This window comes from Anoplolepis gracilipes, chromosome 5, assembly GCF_047496725.1.
Source record: "Anoplolepis gracilipes chromosome 5, ASM4749672v1, whole genome shotgun sequence".
In the NCBI taxonomy this organism is placed as follows: domain Eukaryota; kingdom Metazoa; phylum Arthropoda; class Insecta; order Hymenoptera; family Formicidae; genus Anoplolepis; species Anoplolepis gracilipes.
Window position 1 is genome coordinate 4697714 of NC_132974.1, and position 21611 is coordinate 4719324.

The 21611-nt window shown below is 37.3% G+C and overlaps 1 protein-coding gene across 11 annotated transcripts in view; it reads right to left on the minus strand.

The window, feature by feature from the left end:
* Positions 1 to 21611, minus strand: part of Lar (tyrosine-protein phosphatase Lar) — a 399608-nt gene that overhangs the window by 26720 nt on the left and 351277 nt on the right. For all 11 annotated transcript variants that reach the window (XM_072893354.1, XM_072893356.1, XM_072893353.1 and 8 more), the window contains one exon: positions 9932 to 10114. In XM_072893354.1, the coding sequence (XP_072749455.1) occupies positions 9932 to 10114 (183 nt within the window). The remainder of the gene's footprint in view (positions 1 to 9931; positions 10115 to 21611) is intronic.

A 21611-nucleotide genomic window follows, 5' to 3' on the forward strand; every position in this document is an offset into this window, starting at 1 on the left:
CGGAACTATATATTTATGCATATATTAGACTTCTTGCGCTTTGAAAGTGAGGTAATTTAAGACTCAAAACCATGGTAAACATATCGCTTCAATTTGTAATCATATCTTATCCAAACATTGTTTTTTTTTTTTTAATTTGCCTTGCCTCGTGTTTTTAAAAATAACAGCTCATATATCTCGTTATAAAGCACAAGTATCATATATTTCTGGAAATTTCGCGCTGCTGTTTTACTTTGAAGATCGACGCAGTATACATGCGTAAATATCAAAACTTAGCCTTTCGCTTATTTCACGAATGCTTATTTTAAGGGACAGAATACAAGAGGCGACATTCGCATCGGTTCGAGCACAATTTTTAATATCATACATTCCGTATAAAATTACGAAAACTGCTTCTATTTCCATGTTTTATTTGGGCGTGCAGTATAATGTCTTGTTTTTGTTAAATAGTTGTTGGCCGTACATTTTGTTTTTATATCAACGAGGATATGCAACGCGAGATACGTTGAATAAAAATAATAGGTGAATACCATGGTTCTCTCGCGCCGGGTCGATCAATATTACCAGTACATGACAATTAACAACGTTTACGAACTTTGTACTGCGTAACAACAAATTTTTACCCAGGAAAAATGGGCTATAAATTCATCAGGGAATCTGTCATTGATGATTAAAAGGTTAAGATTTACACAAGTTAGTTATATAACAGCAGTATTAAATCGTTTAACAGAACAGCGTATTCGTCGCTTTCAGTTTTTTAACTAAAATCAGGCACTGAAATCAGACACTATATATATATATATGAAAATTTTATTAAAGTAAACCACCTGAAATTAATGGAAGAATTTAATTTTGTTAAATTTTGTTAATTAAATCTTTTAACTCTCTAAAATTTAATTAAAAAAATCTTTTTTCAAACGCTTATAACTCGAAAATTATTGATGCCTCAAAACATTTTTACTAAAGAAAAATCGTCTCCAAATTGGCCAGAGAATTTGCCATTAATATGTCATATATTTTTTTCGAGTTACACTCTGTATACATAGAAACATTATACATGCTAATTATAATAAAGAAGTAGTATGTTGCAGTTAAAACAAGAAAGACAAATAGAGTATAATGTAGATATTTTCTAGTCGACTGATTCAATCCAGATGGGAACTTCGTGATCGGGTGAATAAGAAGCATTGAATTTATCTACGGTTTTGGAAAATCGTGTTTGTTCTTCCTGTTAGTAGGCACAGTGACAACATTTTTCTCGGGCCTTTTCGTAAGATTCAGGACATTGCATACGAATATGCACAACGGGACACGAATGTATACATAGACGAAAGAACATGTACGGCCGTGTTCTGTTATTCGTATGTGTTTGTCGACCAATATTGAAATATTTTCCTTTATATTTAATATTACGGAGGCAAACGCGACACGCACGATACAAATACTCGAGATGCGTCGTTTCACTCTTGCTGCTTCGCCTCATCCTTCCGGGGATAGCATGCGTCGCGGGATAGAATCGAAAGATGAAGCGCGGGATGAATTCGCTGCGCATGGCTCGGCGAATACAGAATTCCATCAGGATAGAATACAAATAGGAAATATGTTTACACTGAAAACATTCCAAAGTGTACGCTGTATATATCATCGCGCACATCGGCGTTGGCACGGCAAACGTTGTCGCGACACTTTTTAATTCTGACGTGTGATATCGAACGTGAAGTTTCGCTTCAATTACGCTGGAGTTAGACACTTGCTTTATTGCGACTTATAGTTTTTGATCATTAGAGGTGATTTAGAAACTTATTGCAAGTATTTTTACGTTTTTTCTTCTGAGTCCGATTGAAAACTTTTTAAAAGAAGATTGCAAAAGTTATTATTTTTCAAACTTATTTTTATTTTAAAAAATCATATTGAATATTTATGAAAATAGAAAATAGAATTGTTATTAGAAAAATAAATTATAGAATTATTATAAAAATTAGAAAATTAAATTAGAGTTATATAATTGTTTATAAAAATTAAAAAAAGATAAACTAAAGAAAATCTTTTACACTTTTCCTAAATAAGATGGAATTGTTCTATTGTATATACTCTTTCTGAAGAAGAAAAAAAAAAACAAATATTAGGCACTGAAATCAGGCAGAAAAAAAGAGGCAAGAAAAAAAGGATCTTTTATTTCCCCCTATCTCTATGCTCGATTTAATAAATTTCATTAAATAGTACTTGTGTCGTACGTTGATACTGGTTTGCTGAGATCTTGATTGCATCAAGAGACAGTTTCCAGCGACATAGCTAGATTGTAAACGCGACCTGTATTCGATGCCAAATCAAAGGCACAGATGGGAAATTACCGTTGAAAGCGACGCGTTGTGCTAATATAAGGACAATCGATGGCATTATGCGGGCACGAATAGATCGTAGCGAGGATCGCTTTGGACGATTGTCAAGAGAGGTGGAGGCGATATATACACACATCGGAGGCCTTGCGAAATAACAGCGACGAAATGAGTTTGCGCCAGTTATTTAGAGGTTCGCGCCGAGTTCTGCCTATTCGGATTAATTAAAGTAGAAAGGCGGCGGTACTCGCTCGCGCGAGCTTCCTATCGCATGCAATTGCGATTTCTTGGCTCCGTGCCAGGCTTGTTCGAAATGTTATTATTCCCGCGATCAGAACCCCGTCGAATATCGTTGTCGTTGCACGACGAGGGTTCGTACCCGGTCTTTTGACAAAGTATCGTTTAAAATAACGAACGCTCTCGTTTTCTTTTTCATTTTTTTATCTCTCTCTCTCTCTCTCTCTCTCTCTCTCTCTTTTCCCTGGTGTCCCTCGAGTCTTTCAAAACGGAAAACAGCAAAGAAGATCCGATTCTCTCTATATTGGGTAACACACCGCTCTTTTTCCTCCATCTTTTTCGCCTATCTTTCCCTTAACCATCGCATTCTTTCCACCATGAGAGGAGAGTAACTCACTCAAGCTCCCTCCGCGTAGCGGGCGTCATAAGTCAACCCCCTGGGTAAAGGGTGGTCTAATGGCCCCGGAGGAGCTTTCCTCAGGAGCCACGACGGCGGTGGAAAGGATGCCGTCGGTGGAAAGGGAGGAGAAGACGCGCCGCTCGCTATGGGCGAACACGAAGGAGAAAAGGGATGAATGGCGGGGTTAAAAGACCGACCGAGGAGAGGAGTGTGCATCGGAAATTTCAGCAGTGTTGAGCCGAGTTGTTCGTTCTACCCCGGAGCTTGTTTCGAGCTTCGTACCTCGCAACTGTGCAAAATTTTGCAAATGTCAACACGAAACACGTCCCATGTGTTTCTGCGAGAATCACGTCGAGCCATTTACGATACGAATCTCGATGACGAGTCGCATGGGGAAAACCCAGTTTAACAACATGCTGATCATTGGCACAACACGTCGAACTATGTTGTAACGCTGTTAATCAGTGCTAGGATATTAAAGGTAATCAACTGTAACACGGAGAAGTTTGCAAGCGATTGTAGAATGAGATGAGTGTCATATTCGTGATCCAAACCCTTGCAATTCTTGCAAACACACACACGGATAGAAAGAGCAAATTCTTATTTATCGACACTGTGAAAAAAAATATTAATAACGTGGAGAAAGTCAACATACAAACAGATGCAGAGGCGACGAACAAGAGAGCAAAAAAGCGCTATAAAAATATTGCACGCTCGTTTCATATTATTTATATGTACATCCACTTTGGTTTTTTTCACTATTAACTCATTCAAACCAAATAAATTAGAGATAATTTTGTCGTAAAGATCGTAGTTTTCACATCAAAAGCAAAAGTAAATATTTCTGTCGTATTGTTTTCTCGATGAATTGCAAGATTCGCGTTAATTCAACATAGCTGACATTACTTTTGACACGGTGATTACAATCGCCACCAATATAATTACGCATGTTATAGCATGTTAAGAAAACATTGGATAGAGGATTAAAGATGAAGTGCATGTAATAAGAATATATCGCTCATTAAGCGAACTTTTTTATACATATTAATCAATGACATAATCATCAAGTTTTAAAAGACTAGCTGCAGAGAAACTCGAAAGATCTTTTATCTCGTAATTATGATTAGATTATGATTTAAAAAAATCACTTTTTAAGTTCCTATTTTCTTCAAAACTTGTAGAAGATAAAAGACTATAGACTTATAAAAGTTCTTATTTCTTCCCCTTTTTTTTCTTTTCTTACATATTCATAAAAGAGAGATAATTTACATAATAATTTATTTATACAGGTACTTATATATCATTATTTATTCTCATCTTATTGTTGTGATTTTAAGTAAAGATGATCTTAAAGAAACAAAAAAAAAAAATTCAAAACGTTGATTAGAATTTATTAAGCTTTTTCTTCTTTCATATTTTTTATTTCGAAGACGATCTAGCAGACCATACTCATCACGACGCGGTGTCTTTAGTTAGAGCACACTAGTTAGCCACACTATTGTATTACGTCGCTTGTTCCATAGTTCAGTGTTCGCTCGGGGAAGCTTTAAACGGGGGAGCATTTTACGAGTGTTGACGAAGCGCTAAGCGACGCCTCCGCTTTTACCTCGTCTACGTCGCGCACCACCGCCTTGTTCGCGGCTTTACGAGCGGAGGACTGCAAAATATAATTTAACGATTCGCCATGTTAAGTTTTGCCCGCGTCGTTGCGCTCCTGCGACGCGATGTTGCGCGAACGACCGAGAGAAAGAGAGATTTCCTCAAAGGCCGCGCGCCAAGCCAAGCCACCGAGACGCCGCTGAGGGTTAAATGAAACGTTAAACTACTTTAACTTATATATGCGCGCGTATCTAATTAAATTTGCCCTTATGTAATCGCGTGTTTTCCGAGAGAATAAGCGCGACTTATCGACAGGAGACGCTTATTGCGTGTGCTACTTGCGTGTCACCCCACCGATGCTGTTCGTATAAATCACCTCTTTTTGGAGAGAGATTTTTTATTTCTCTCATCAAAACGTGATTCAACATTACTATACCGTATACTATGCTGTTGATTGATGTAATAAACTGATATTGATTGTTCTTTTAATTGCGCTACATATTTTTCAATATAAAACTAAAAAATTTGAAAAAATGTATCTAAAGTTTATTTGGCAACCGAAAAAGGCACACGGTTATAATCTTTATAATTTCTTATAATAAAGCTAAAATGTAATATAACCGGAGTTAATTATTGAGAAAAAAAGGTTTTTATGACGATAAAATTATGTATAATTTGCCATTGCATTCTGCGGAAGTTTGGTTGCGTTCATACAGTTCCATGTACCGATGGTGGAGGTGTTAATACGCGAAGTGCGAAGATCTCGCGGAATTTAATCGTGCGCGGTGAAAATGCAAGAGAATAGTTTCGTAGTCTCAAGCGCTATTCTATAACAAGCAAGGACGCTTTGATATCGTTAATGTACATCGCGGATGTAGCTATTCCCGTAAATTAACGCAAACAATGGTATATGCCGGCGAGTATCTGGAGCGTGCGCGCGCGTACAGCAAACCCCAAGCAGAGCGCGCAGTGAGTTAAAATTTTAACACTGGCTTAATTCTCGCCGACAACGCGGGGCGAAACGCCTGGCAAATTTAATCTGCGAGATTTGAATAATACGTATGCACGCGCGCAATTTTCGTATAATTCTATATTTAATTGTTGCGAGAAAACGGATGAACCTAGCGAGAAAAACGCCTATCATTTTCATCCTTCCCTTCCATTATTTCTATAAAACGCTTGCCATCTTCTATAATTCTTTTTTGCTGAATATATAACCTTCTCTAACAGACATTCGTCACATTCGCAAACTGCTCAAAATTAAAAAGTATGTCGAGAGGTACATGAAAAAAATTCTGACAGTTCGTTATGTGTTATGTATATAAAATTATTCAAATCTATTATTGATTTATTCGATTGTTATGGTTAAATAAAAATTCTTACATAATGATAATTAGTAGACATATGAGTGATTGGACATGTATCACAGTTGAAGAGTAAATAAATATTTTTATATAATAAAAAGTTTTTAATTTTGTGTTTAAAAATATCAATGAAAAAAGTATGATATTGAATAATATTAAATTTCGACAATTCGAAAATAAAAATATTTAGATAAATTTTTTAATAAATATTTTCATACATATGTATATGTTTTATAAGTGTTCAGGCATCACGGTACAAAATGTTCAATGCGTAAAACGTAATTGTTTGTAATATTTGTTTTTAAAATAATAAAATTTTGAAAATAGATTGCGTGTATATGGAGAAGTTTGTATTTTATTTTGGGAAAAACATGATGTATCGAGTGCACAGACGGATAGCGTATGTTATTTTTGCCGTCGTGCTGTTATTTGGTGACGTTCACTTCTTGTTTCGTGATAAAACATGGCGGAACGATGAAAAACGCTGTCAAGAATGCATCATCAGGGATCCCTGAAAACGTACGGGCAATCTATCGCATAGCGTCCCGCAATGCGTTAACGGTATCGGGGCGATAGATACGACGACGACACGTGCGCGCGTGATTTTCGAGCGAGCTCTCGGTTAACGAGTTCGAAGACAGGTAAGATTTACGAGAAAAATGCTTGTCAGCGCGGGTACGATGAAATTTATGAAAACTCTCGTTTTTCGTTCCGGCCAGCTCCGTCAGTCCCCTTCGCGCCCAGTCGGCTCTCGCCACGTCTTTTCTTTCCGGCATGCTTCTTCCTCCTTATTTCTCGTCCATCCATTTTCCTCGCGCGAAACTTGGCGCGCTGCTGTATGCAGAAAGTACATCGACTTGTGATGTACTTTTTGCGATACATTAAGCCGTATATTTTATGAGACGTGCGTATAACGGCAGTGGCGGCGGTGGCGGCGGCGGCGGCGGTGGTAACATGCTCTGCGAATACGCGCTATCGACTGAGGGGTGGCAAAGGGGGAGAGGGAGGACGCGTGTGGGGTACAAAGGGGCGTTGCGAAGACACGCGAATAACGTTCAGGGGGCGCGAGCGAGTGACTGATGTGACTCCGGGGGTCACCCCTCACGCAGACTGAGGTTATCAACCCCTTTCCGTTAAATTACGCTTAACTCGATCTTATGGCCGACAATGGCACCGTTATTTCCACTCGATAAAAAGATGCACAATGACAAATAGCATAGCTCCCACATTGACAAATTTAATTTACGGATGCTGGGGATCTCTCTCTGTTGAAAACATACGAGGACAAAGTTCGAGGTACTATTTTAAATGGTAACCATTTTAAATAATTTATTTGTTATTTACACATTAATATACAAGATGTATATTTAAAAAATTATTTTCTCTTTTTTCTGATTTTTTTCTCTTTAATTAGTCTTAATAATTTTTGCTACATCGAATATTACTAATATAAATAGTATAAATTGTAATAGTATAACTTTAAATAAATATCGGAAACTTGGATATAAATTTACTGTTACTACTATGTTAGCATTATTACGAACGGTAGATGTGTTCGAATAGTAACCGCGATAATAGGCAAACCTTCAGGAAGGGGGGAAAAGAGAAGAGGTAGCAAAAACACTAAAAGTACACGCCATTATTCCTCCCATCTAATTACAATAATAATAGCCGCGTAACGGCCCGTCCCTCTCGCTGCCGAACGAATTTACATAAACGCTCGACATACTTCATTATCGCGGCTATCGATCGTGAAAACGAGCGTTGGTCGGAGTCGGAGGACCCTCATTCCCGATCATCCCGCCCGATTATTCGCTTTTCAAATCGACGAATTTCACGAATTTGCGGACCAACACGCGTATTGCGTGGGATCGAGTTTCTCGATCGGATACCCGTCTCGCCCAACGAACGGAATTTCTTCCTCCGTGACGTTTCTTCACGGCAATTTCTAGCAAGATTGCCACGCCGCGCACACACGTTGGTATCGACGCCTCGTTCCTACACGCATACGACCTCGATGCATACGGATGCGCCGGGTAGAGTATGCAAACGTATCCATAATACATAACGCGCACACGCACACGACGATGCACGTGCAAGCCTCCGTATACGCGTATGTGTACCGCGTTGCATACACATAGCGGTGGCTTTCGTTGCATCTAATGTACACTTTTCACGTCGCGGCAAACTGCGGCGAGCACCGTAAAGATAGTCTGGGGAAGTGCATCGCCGGTATTACGTGACGTGCCGCTCGATAATGATACCGCCGCCGTGCGATAAAAACAAAGTGAGCGTTATACATACATGCATTCGTACGTACGTACGTATGTATGGACGTGGCGCGAAGGTGCAGCTCATGTAAGCGGCGAAGGTAATGATAATGGGATGCATCGCGCTTTAACGAAACTCCGTATAACGCTCGTTGGAAATTATTCGTTCTCGCCCTCCCTTATCGTGCCGTCGACTTCCTCGGGGAATATTATTAATATATTTCGCAAGGAGTTTCCGCTCACAGCGATGCGCCTTATATAGTTTCGTCGAGAATATTTTTCCTCTTAATTAAACTTATTGTTAGACATTAAGAAAAACATGCGAAAGAAAGAAAGAAAGAAATTGCGTTATAATAAGGATTTTTTTGGAATATACAATTTATTTATATTGAATTTATCGTAATCACACACAAGACATCTTGTGGAGTTAAGCCAGACTTAATGGCAGAATGTAATTACTGTGCAGGAGAAGGGTTATGTAAATCCTCACATTTTACGTATGTAAATTATGAATTTTGAAAGTAGTACATTCATGTTTGAAAAATATCAGTAGTCGCATTTATCTGTAATCAGACACGAACTGTGCTACTACAATTTCTGGATTAACAAATAATTGGATGAATTGTAACCAAGATTTCTTATCGAGACTCTAATGGACATTCATAGTAGATGTTGTCATGAGGTTATGCTTATAAAAAGATCCTTAACATTTTGTTTAAACTAGCGAGATCGTAGATTAATGTACATGTACGGATCTTTAGAGTAGCACGCGCACATGTGTCAAACGGGACAGTCACAACGACGTGTGGTCAGACACGCGACATATTTTCAACCACCATGTTCCTTTTGAATTTTAAATAACAAAGAAACGTAACATCGATAATATTTAAATGAACCTTCTCATTCTGTATGTTTGATTATTGATCACACTATCATAGTCACATATCATGCGAGATTCAAGATTCAAGAAGTTATAAACTCGTGTTTTTGGCAAATAGTGCGTTTCGCTGAAACTTTGACGGATCGATGTCGTCAAGATGAAAAGACGATCTGCTATTTAAATAACGAATTGCTATTTAAACCGGATCGTTAAGCGCGCCGCTCGAAATAGCGCGAATACACTTTAAAAGGCGCTTATGAGGCGAGTATGATCGGGCTCAAAGTGTGCTTCGGTGAGTACGTGTGAAAGAGGGGGACGAAGGGGCCAGGTGCGCTCTCGGCAAACGAGATGGATGTGCTGGATGTTCGCGTATCGCGTGACCACTCGATCAACGCCGCCGCGAGTTGACAGTGACTTACGCACCCGGGCACTCAACGAGATATGACATGCGCCAGCGGTCGCGCGCCGTCGACGGGGCGCCCCATTGTTACCTACCTGTGTACCCGCCAAACACTCTTAATCTTTCTATCTTTCATAGCCTTTGTCATCGTTCGATCGCTCACTGTACCTACCATATATTTTTCCCCTCGTCCTTGCACGTTCCTTTTCTCCCTTATCGGCCTACTTTCTCGTCTCGCGAATAAAGTGTGACGTTCGTCGCTCGCCGCGATAACGTCGCGTTTATTTCGTCGCATCGTATCTGTATCGTATCCTTTTACATCCTTTTACAAAGCTACATAAACTAGTTCGAGCTTTCGAGCACACGCGTTGCACGATCTCTCAAGAAAACGAACGATAATATAATGCTCTGGTCGTATTTTGATTGACAGGTGCTCGTTACTTACCGGAATCCAGAACCGTGTATCGTGGATTTGACGTGTCGATAGGTAGCATGTCTCGCACCCAGGAGATGATGGGCGTCGGGGATCCGACCGCCGTGCAAAGAAGAACCGCGTTGTGGCCCATCTCAACTACCTTTGTCGTCGGTGCTTGAGTGATCATCGGAAAACCCATCGGTAGATTCTCCGCTGTAATCACAAAGGAAAAGAGGTATCTTTAGTTATTAGACGTTTTAATGGTGTTTAAAACTCTATAGAAGAATAACCGATGCATTATGCAGCACGGAAGAGGTGCTGATAATATTATATAGGTAGAAAGAGAAGGAGCTTATCTTTTAAGCAAATTCTCCTCTAAGAGGAGCGAATGTATAATGGTTGTAATAAGACAACGAACCGTAATTTTCAGCTTATAATAAATGCAGTATCAAGTAAGAAAATGATTTGGTTATCTCGCTTCTTAATATGTATAATACGTAATAGTAATTTTGAAAATGTCATATTACTGTTATAAGCTATCTTGTTCGCAAAATTACGTTAATTAATTTTTCATTGAAAGCGAGATTTTAAATATCTCATCAATAAGATGGATTTACCTGAATAACATGATATACCTGCGTTTTCGCGTTTGCGCACGAGTATAATCAATCAAAAGACATTATTTTTGACTGCTTCATTTCTTATCTATAAAAGAGGTATGTATTTCTTTAAATATCGAAATAATCAATGATCATGATTTATATAACAGATCAAGTTTATATATACATATATACGATTAGTTAAATATCGTATTTTGTCCGAAAATATTACACTTGTAGAAAATGTCAAAATATTTGACGTGTACACGTCTTTTACATTGATGCGAAACAAACTTTTGCGGCTCGTCAATTATACATTGGACGTGCCGTTGGGTAAAACCAGGATAGCTCTCCGTGGATCGTAGACATTGGGCATTCAGCGACCGGTCTCGGGGGATCGAAAGTTAGGAAAAGCCACTGGACCGCCCCGTTCCCATTTCCCACCCTGGGAAAACAGATCTTTCGTCTCTCGGAAGGTAGTCCGCTGATATGGATAGATGCGCGGGAACGCTGATGCGATCAGCGGAATGAAATCGTGAAATTCAATATACCGTGGAAGTCTTTTCAAAAGATTTACTAAAAGGGTCATACACGAATCGCGTTTGCGCACGATATTTTCGCTTCATATTTTTACGGTTTTGAATGTTGTATAATTGAAAATGTGTTTTGCAAAAGGTTTTTAATTTCATTTTTATATAAAGGTATTTAATATCATTAATTCATCATGTTTTGAATATGTTTATTTCTGCTTTTTTAACTTGAGCGTCTAAAAAAAAAAAATCATATCAAAATAATTAAAATGGGTAGTCTATCAAAACTTTTTAATCGTAGCAGAAAACAATATTTTATTTTGAGAAAGAGAGACTGATATATTCTCTCTTTCTCTTAATACAAAATGTAACATTTTCAATAACATGGACCTTAACAAATCATGTAAAATATCCTCACATCTAATCGATATCCAATTAAAAGATATATTTAATAAAGACTGAAGTGCATCAAAGGAAGTCGTGCGCGAATCGTGTGTAAAGTTCAGCCTTGGGGCGAGCAAGAAGATTAATTCGACCTGTTTCGAGGTACACGTGATTCGACCCACATCGCTCCCGTTCTTCATGTAATTACGACGGCGCTACATTAATCCTTGGGGTGAACTCGTAGTTAAATCTAAGTTGAGGACGCGGCATACGAACTTCCAAACAACTCCCGCGATTGTCCTGCTTCCGTTTCGACGGCACTCATACGACAAAGATAAAGACAATCTTCTCGAGTTGATTTAATAGCAGCCTCCCGACGCCCGGTTGTTCATTCGAAGCAGTCGCGTGTGTGATTATTCATGGAGTTTATTTTGCGTAAATGTAAAATCAAGTATTCAATGAAAAAGATATACAATACATTGTGGAGAATTAATTACATTTTGTAGCACACACATTTTATTTAAAATTTTATATTTCTTAAATTATTTATCTTTGTTTTGGTCATGTCTTGATCATCTAAATTTTTATTTCACGTTCAAAATATTATAGTTTCTATAAATCGCAGGATATTACTTGGGATATTCTCATTAATAAATTAGAAATTATAGTTCAAATTGCACATTTTGTGGAAGCGTTTCTATTTTCCAATTGGACATTCGATTTACAATTTAACCCGGCGTTAGGCGCAATATTTTTCCTTCATTTTTCTTTGGTTCTTAAAACAACTTTGTCTTAACATTATGTTAATATATCAGGCATTAAAATATGTCAAAAACAGTAAAGTACAAATTCGTAAATATTACAATAGATAAAAAAATCGTAGTGTGTAGTAATATGGCTTAAAATAATATCTATTTGTATCTATTAGATATTGCGCCTAACGAAGGGTTAAGAAAAGGGCACTTTTGTAATTTTTACAAGTTCTCGCTGCGTCTGAGGTTAAAGTTACTGGAAAGCGAACTTGAGACTTATTACAAGGCCCACAAACTGGGTGAAAGTTTGCAGTAAGGGCGCGATCAAACTGCAATTACCACCAACGCCTCGGGGCGGCTCTTAGAAAGTCCATCTTTCACAGTCTCGTCAATTACAAGAGCAATCGGAACTCGCGGGTGAAGTTAGTGCGGTTAGTAGTACTTTCGCGTATTCTGATCTACTCGCCTTCATTCACAAATACATTTTAAACCAATGAACTTGTTGGATATAGATGGACTAGTCAAGCTTACTAAAGATATATTCAAAAGTTGGCACATATTTATACCTCCCCATTTGCCTTTCTTTTTTTCTCTCTATAACTTTGAAATATCTTCTTTAAACCACTAATACTATTCGAACAATTAGTATTCCGACTGATTGCAGATAAAGGAAAAATTATTGGATTTCTCTTATCCACTTCACCATTACCCTTCCATTTATCCTTTTAACTCTCCTTATCAGAGTTTCGTCCAATAATTATTCGATAAAAACAGTGCGAATTGATATCTTACTCTTTTGTGGTTAATTCTTGATTTTCAAATTAATGGCATTGTCAATGTTTAATGTATTAAGTTAATTTTCGCAAACTATATTTATTTACAATTAGAAAAATAATATATGTATACAGGGTCGCGCCAAACATTACAACCAGACTTTGTGTTTTATTTTAATAATTTAACAATTTATTTTAATTTAAATAAAAAATCACATGATTTGGTTTGACAATTTTAATTATCTTAAAAAAAATCAATGTTAATGACACTGTCATAAATCAATTGTATTTTTAGCATGAACAGAAAAGGAAATTTATCTATAAATGTTTATTCACTAGTATTTCTTTTGACAGCATGCAACAAGACTTTAAACTATTATCTTCTTGACGTAAGTCACAATATCAACATATGTTTAAAAAAATATCCGAAATAATAGAAGATGCGCCAGCCAATCGGAAGAAATCGCCAGGTTCTTATATATATTGCGGAGAAATAAAACCATCGCAAATAGCAGTTGCTATTGTAGTCAGCTATATATTAAGAAACTTTAAGAACTATTATACAAGTTGTGTCCTTTTTCTCGGTGGAGTCTGTCAAACTTAACACGGGATTCGCGTGCTATTATCGCTAGAAAGACCGAAGAGAACGGCGACCCCGATACTCGACAACCCCGGGACTTTCTCGGGTTTTTCCTCTCCCCCCCCCCCCCCCTCTCATTGTCTTCTTCCGCGGTGTCGTTTCTTTGTCCTCGTTATCGTCCGAGTTATCCGGCGCGCGGCTGCGCCAATTATATCGGCGGCCGAGAGAGCGTTTCGCGGTCGACAATAGAAATCGCCTGCAGACTTTCCGCATGGTCCCCGCAATCATTTCCACCTTCTCCACCTTCTGCATTTCTGCTATATCCTCTTTCCGCGCGCTTTTCCACCGGCGACGACAAACAATACAAACGCCCGACGTCGACCGCGTCGCGACGACAAACGACAACAAAGTCGTCGGCAAAGCTATTGTCCGCCTGGCGAACCGGCCACCGCGACTTCCTCGTGTCCGAGGTCGCGCGACGACTATTGTACGACCGGAGAACGATAGCGAAGACAACAAAGATGACGAAGATGACGAAGATGCCGTTTTTCTCCTTGGAAGACATCGTGATTTTGTAGGAATTTGTCTTCCTTTCGTACCGTCGCTCGTTTTACCTACGACATTCTTTCATTTCTCTCTTTTATTTGCGATTTCTCAGCCTCTCTACCACTTGACTATGTATGTAAATGCGTGCGCGTAAAAGTGCGAATATGATGGACCGACTGCGTGTGGACGAGTTATCGTCGGGGATGAACGTCTTTCTTTTTACCATTTTCTTTTACGATGTTCTGCGTTCTATTTTTCTCATTCTCTCTTTCTCCCTCCCTCTCTCTCTCTCTCTCTCTCTCTCTCTCTCTTTGGTTCTTTTCTTCTTTTCGCCAATGTATTCAACATATTTCATTCGATGCACATCGAGTTTTTTTTATTCAAGTTACATTTGGATTTATATCTGCCGCAATGCGATCGTAAGACCTCGGCATTTTTCTCGTGAGAAAGAATTTTTCTTTCTAGAAATTTTCACCTTGACATAAGACAAAATTAAGTCATAGCCCCTATTTTCTTAACTTGATTAATTTTGCAAAAAAGCGAGGAAAATATATTGAGAACTCTATATATATGTTTGCTCCTTCCGATCAATCACAGATGTGCTTTCTTATACATTGAACTGAAGAATAATTAACCTTTATTCCGTAATGGTGGATTATTTTTGTCTGTGATTTTTCTAACAATGTCAATTTCTCGAAAACAAATAATCATAAAATAATATACTTAAGTAAATTATTTTTCAAATTTATGATTTTAGTCTTTATTTAGAATGTTCAAAGAAGGTATGTACATTTTTTCAGATTTTTAAAAACACTTTTACATATTAATAAACTTACCGAAAATACGCTGACCCACCTGTACATTTAGAAGGTGTCAAAAATAACAATACGGAGTAAGAGTTAAAATTGATATCTTGTCTATTACGCCTTATTGCGTTTCTAACTAATTTTGTATCCTTTTGATGTATATAAATATGATATATATGGTTTTGGTATTTATAATTTGGTATATACTATAAAATCAGTTAGAAACACAATAGTCGTCATATAAAATATCAATCCAAATTATTTTGCACAGTTCAATACATATGTGATCAATCTGATATGTATATACATACACGTGTATGTGTGTATGTGTGTGTTTATACATTTGTCGTTTAATTGTTTTCATATTTTTATGTTTGATTATTGAGTCTGATGATGATGATGATAATAATTTGAAGTGATTTCATGAACGTGATGTAGGATTACGTCAAGTTGACGTTATCGTAACAAACACAGGCACAATTTTTCGATAATTAAAATATTAACATTCCAGTAATAAAAAATACTAATTATTAATATCACGTCGTACCATAATATTGATTACTTTATCCTCTTTCATCTTTTGTATTTTCGGACGAAGTAGTAAGTCGACGTTCGAGTGAAACACAATGAAGTCAACGTGGAATGATCGATTTCAAACGGCACACCATTTTATTTCCGTCCCTTTAGATTCACCGCGCGCCCATTCGAAGAAGATCCTTTTATCGTTATTTTCAACTTTATGTCTCTCCTGTGTCGCCATCGTAAGATTTCAGAATGCGCTCCCGAAAAGGGAAAGAGAGATGCTACATTTTTTTCCTTTCGAGGATTTGTCCGCATAGGGATGGCCTGTGCGGTGGAAGAAGTTCTGACCGATCTCTTGGCACCCTCGTTTTACGAGGAGACGCTTACGTACGGACGATAAAGAAATTGTTTTCCGAGAGGGTCGAAGTGTGAAAGGCCTCAACAGTGCCGTTTTAGTGGAAACGAATGATGCAACAAGCGCTTCTTCAGGATTTTGTTGACTTTTCCCGCCCCGACAATTCCACGAGCAATGTTGGCCTTACAACGAGCGAGGCGTTTCGTAACGTGTATATTTCCGCAAAATTTACGCGCTACCGAGCCGCAATTGCATTTGCTATCGGTGGCAAATATTTGCCCTACCTCAGCCGGCGGCGAAAACGAATATAATAGGAATAAATCGTAATTTTAACAGCGCTGTTTCGTATATTTGATTGAGCAACAGGTGATCAATTCATGTGGCCTCAAAACGCTCTCTTTCACGTTATCATTTGGTTAATATATATATATAAGTGATAACCGAGATTAAAGCAAACGAGAACCGATCTATTCGAAAAGAAGGCGAGCGAAGAGAAGAAAATGAATTTCCTGGTGTCGTTACGACGAAATCGCTATAGGATAACCAGATGTACGACAGTCTAAAATCGGCGATTTCTCACAGGATCTAGAGAATCCACGAATCGTGGAGGTCCACGAGAGTGACACGCACTGATCTCTAAAAATTGACGGCTTACGCGGGAATTGCGCCCATGAACGAGGGTGCGTGCCGAATCATTGTACGTCGAACATAAATTCCTCTCGAGTCTAAACGTGCGATGTTATACAAAGGTAAGAGCGCGCGACGTGTAACAAAAAAAAGACTTTAAAGATTTTAGGAATCAAACCACCGGACGCATAAATATAAAAGAGGAGAAATAATAAATTTCTGTTTGCCGTTTTCTTTTCGGTACGAGATAGCGTATTGTGATATCCGATGTAATACAAAAACGTGACTGGCGCCGAATAATCAGTATATTGCGAGGGAAAAAGCAGCTCAGGGGTAGATACGTGCCCGAGAAAATCGATAGCAGAATCGTTCCCGTCTCGTACCGTCCTTTCCGATGGTTGAATCGAATCGTCTTCGACTTTCGTAATCGCAGTCGCAAATACTCGTCGCAAGGTATCTCGCGAGACGAGAGACGCACGTGCAGCATCTGGAGACGTCATCTCCAAGAACGTGCAACTCAGACTTTGCGACGGACGGAGGCCGTTACGTCGCGATCCTCGAGTAACGTTCCAGTCGATTCGGAACGATCGAAAGCCGGATTGCTCTCGAGGGAATTTACCTCGAATATTACAAAAAGCGAAGAAAGTAATCTAGACAATATTACATTTTATCAATTTCATTTTATCATTTTTTGTAAAAACATATATGAAGATAATGCATCTTATTTGTATTTATAATTTTAAGTACATTGTTACAACAACAAGACGTATATATCATACTTTTGAAGTTTTCCTGTTCTTAGGATTACTTGTTATATGCAGATTTCTTATCTCGATGTTTCCGAAATGACGTTTTGACGAGGACTTCTCTTCGTCTCGCTGGAAAGCGAGACAAGAAACTGCGAGAGTGCAATCGGACTCCGACAGTTCTGGTATTCAGCTACGAAATATTCCGCCAATTCACTCGCAACTTTCGCCGTGGTCGACTTTCTTCTCGCGATCTTTGTATGTTGACTGGTTGTAAAGTTTCCATCTCCAAGGAGATACGAGAAAGTAACTCGACGCTCTTCGATATGTCTCAAGACACTTGAAAAGTTGCAGGATGAAAGAGTGACAGAGTGATGGGGTTCGATGGGGTTGTATGGGTTAGGAAGAGAACTTGTCACGAAGATTTGCGTGCAAGATGTCGAATGGTGGAATTTTCATCCGCCATTCGCTGGCTTTCTCGAGTGATTCAATTTTGACAGTTTATAGGTATGGAAAGGATCTCGTTGCGGTCTATAGGAGATATTTTCCGCGTATCGCAAATAGCCGCAGGTTGATGTTATGGCAATTACGTGAAATATGAATAGAGAAGAGATGGGGATATTCCAATTGTATAACATTTTGTTACAGCATTGGAACAATACTTGTACGAGCATTTTGCTTTTATTTTTTTTTTTTACCCAGTGTATAGAAGAATTTGATATCACAATGATAAATATTGTGGAAGTCTTAATATTTAATATTAAATATTTAATATAAAATATTTAATATTAAAGTTTAATATTTAATATTAATATTAAAAATAATAGATAAATAAATAACGTAACAATAAGATTAATATGATTGATATTATATATTGGATAAACTGAAACTTTAGAATTTACAGATTACGTGGTCAATCTGAAATTAACTTTTTTCTCGTTGGTCGGAAAACACGTTAGTCGATTAACAGTTTTTAAATTATATATAATTTAAAGAAATTGATTTTTACGTGAATTAAAAGACGTGTGCAAGACAAATAAATATAAATTTATAAATAGACTAGAGTACAAATAGATAATAAATTATTTTATTCTTTATTTAAAAAAAACTTTAATATATTTTTAGTAAATTGGAAACTTGCGACTAATATGCAGAATTTTTTAAAAATTTTCGCCAAAATATCGATTCCAAAACTTTAAAAATTCTCATAGATAAAAGCTTTGTTTGAGAAAAAAAGAAATTTATAATAGATATAAAAGTTATTAAATAATAGAAAAATAATATATTAATAAATAAATAAATAAGCTTTTTATAGAAATAATCTAATGGTAGCATATATTCGTAGATTGTAGTAAGACGCAGTTTATTCCCGTAATTGTTGAACGTTTAACGCATATCCAATTCGCCAAGTCATCAAATGCTATTAACTTTCACGATTTCGTAATTGCGCCCACATTTCTCGATGCCTCGTAATGCTAAATTATGTTGGCGCCAGGTCGTAGCACGAATAACGGATGACTCAGCGGATTTTCCATCGCGAATGCAGTCAGTACGTATGCATCCGTAATGATTGCGTCTAAAATAAAATTCATATCCGGCTGTGGAGGGGAAAAGGAATTAATCGCTGTCGGTTCCAAGTGAGAGGGCCGGCCAATAAGGGATGTGCCAATAAACTACGTAGGATAAAATCCGCCGTAAAAGTCTTATGCAAACGCGCCTTCATAATTCAAGCATATATGGCGATGCAGATGTACTATCTGTATATGGAGGTTGGTTTATATATGTGGTGTTCTAGAAATCATACTTTATGTTTTTTTGACTGACAACAATTTGACTGACTTGCGGTTATTTTCGCAATATTTGCTAATTCTCGATCATAAATATTTTAGCAATTATTAGGTGTCTCAAATTAAATTTTTTTTTTTTAAATAAGTACTAATAAAAAATTTATTAAAAAGCAGAGTTGTATATTTGTCGAAATTCTTTGCGTTGTTTGTAATGTAATGTAATTTTTGGAGCGTGCTAATATTTTTAGGAAAAAATTGATTTTCAAATAATGAAAAAAATCATCGATAAAAGGAATTTTCTGCGGTGAACTTTCAGGACGCCTTGTATATATCCTCATATATCGGCTTCACGTCATTTCAAGAGAAATCGATCTATGCGAAATTGCCCTGAGTCGCAGAAAAAGAGCTCCTCGAGTTCGGAGGGTCGGTGCAAAACGTTCCAAAACGAAGCGAAGGAAACGTCGTGAAATCGACGAAATAATGAAATTTGGAAATAGTGACCGACATGATTAAAAGAAAACGTTTACTTGCTGATGGAAATTTGTTTTTATACAAAAAAATCATTAATATAATTTACATCTCTATAGAGGACATTACGAAAAGTAAAGATACAAGTAAAGATATGAATTTTCCATTTTCTATCGTCGTCAATATCAACAATTATCCGTAGTAGACATTCACTTTCGGATTACCTTTCCAGAGAAAGTTTCTATTCTTCATTTTGAAGTATCTTTGTTTGACTTTGTAAAGAAAGAGCGAGAGTCGGTGGAGCAAAAAGCAGGAAACTCGGGGGATTAAGACCCATACAAGCGCCTCTCGATGGCAACGTTATGTAGAAAGCATCAAATGTACGTCGCATTTAACGAGATTCCACGAATGACGTCTCCTTCCTTTTTTTCTTGATGCGTTCATTTTTCTCGAGCACGGTTAGAGGAAATTCAAGTTCCTTCACGCCCGCGCGCGTAGTGTAATCGTTTTGCCAACAAGTACGTCGAGCGTCACGCTAGTTAACTTCATTAAACGAATAACCCAACCGGCGCCGGCTACATTACTGGAATATAAAAGCTTGTCTCCTGAAATTGCACTAATGTCCCGATGCTGGCGGCAGGTGGCGTAAAAGGATACAGAGGATGAACGGGGAAGAAGGGGTAAGTTCGTAATATCCGAGCCACCCTCTCAACGAGTCGGCCCGCCTTAACAGGACCTAGCATCGAGTAGGTTGGTTTCGAGCAGCGGCTCTTAAGGGATTAAGCTTTAAAGCCAAACTCACCTTGAACGGCGGAGTGAGAGGAATTTGGAGAAGCACCGAAGAAAGTCCTTCTAAATCGTCGTTTGATCTCGTGATTAATACCATCGGCTTTGCAACTTTGCGAGATGGATGAAGCGAAATCTGAGAATATCGAGAGATGATTGGAAAAATGAACGAGATCGTTCTATCATGTAAAGAAGAAGGACGAAAACGGACAAAGACGGACGAAAATAAATTTGATCGCAAGTACGAAGTTTATATGATTATTGCCGAGAGAGCAAACGTCTCTGATTCGTATTCTTTATAATTACGTTGTATGACGACTATTTTATATTTATCTCTATACTGTCGTATTATATTTTGAGATATCGCAAGCGTTATATAATCTCTTTAATTTGACAGTCAAAATAGATTTTAGACAGATTTTTCAAGATAGATTTCCTTGTGATAGATTTTAAGAAATAAGTTTTGTAACTTTTTTTGCAATTTTGCGAAAAATATTATAAATTTAAAATCTTTGAACAAACAGCTTTTCATTTCAATACAAAGATAACAAAATATGTACATATACTCTGAATACTTGTATTTATCTGACAGAAAATAGAAATGGTATTTTAGGATTAAATAAACAATACTTCCGTATAATGTCTGCTCGTCGATTAATTAAGAGATTTACCGTCAGTATTTTATAGAACTATAATCATAGATACTACTACGATCTTCTGATGGAATTATGAGATCCGACTGAGGGTCACAAGAGAGGATTATGAGGGATGCAAGTCCTTTTCAAAGGAATAATTACTGTTTACGCCATCTTGGATTACAGCGATTATGTCTCGCGACATGAAATGGACTCTTAGGGATAAGCCCGCGTCACAAGTGTTCCCCTTCTTTTTTCAGGGTAAGCTTAATGAGCAACCAACGTATATCCCAAATATTTCATTTTAATCCCACTCAACTTTCCGAGGGTGAACATGCCCTTCATCCTTCAGTATTTTAAACAATAAATTGCATGAAACGCTACGTTTACTTTCACATTTAATATGCATATCTAATATCATTAACGGGGTAAGAATCTTTGTTATTTTAAAAAGACATCCAAGTTTCAACGATTTTACCACTATTATTTTACTACTAGAATAAAAATACTAAAAAAAAGAAAGATTTTTTTAAACATTTTCTGTGCAATCATCTTGTTTGCTTAATTTTTTTATTTATTTTAGAATATCTATTTTCTTTGCTGTTCCCTTGAAAATGGAATAGACTATACTATGTGTGTTCTATAATTCTCCACTAAATATATAGTAGAAATAAAATCACGTTCTACATTGTTTCGTCTATCCACGAGTCCTTATGTAAGTAAATCTTTATTTTACTTCTGTTTTCTTTGATTATAGAACAGAAGTAATCGTACTTAAGCTTATTAAAAAAAAAAGTTCTAGAAGAAAGTGTAT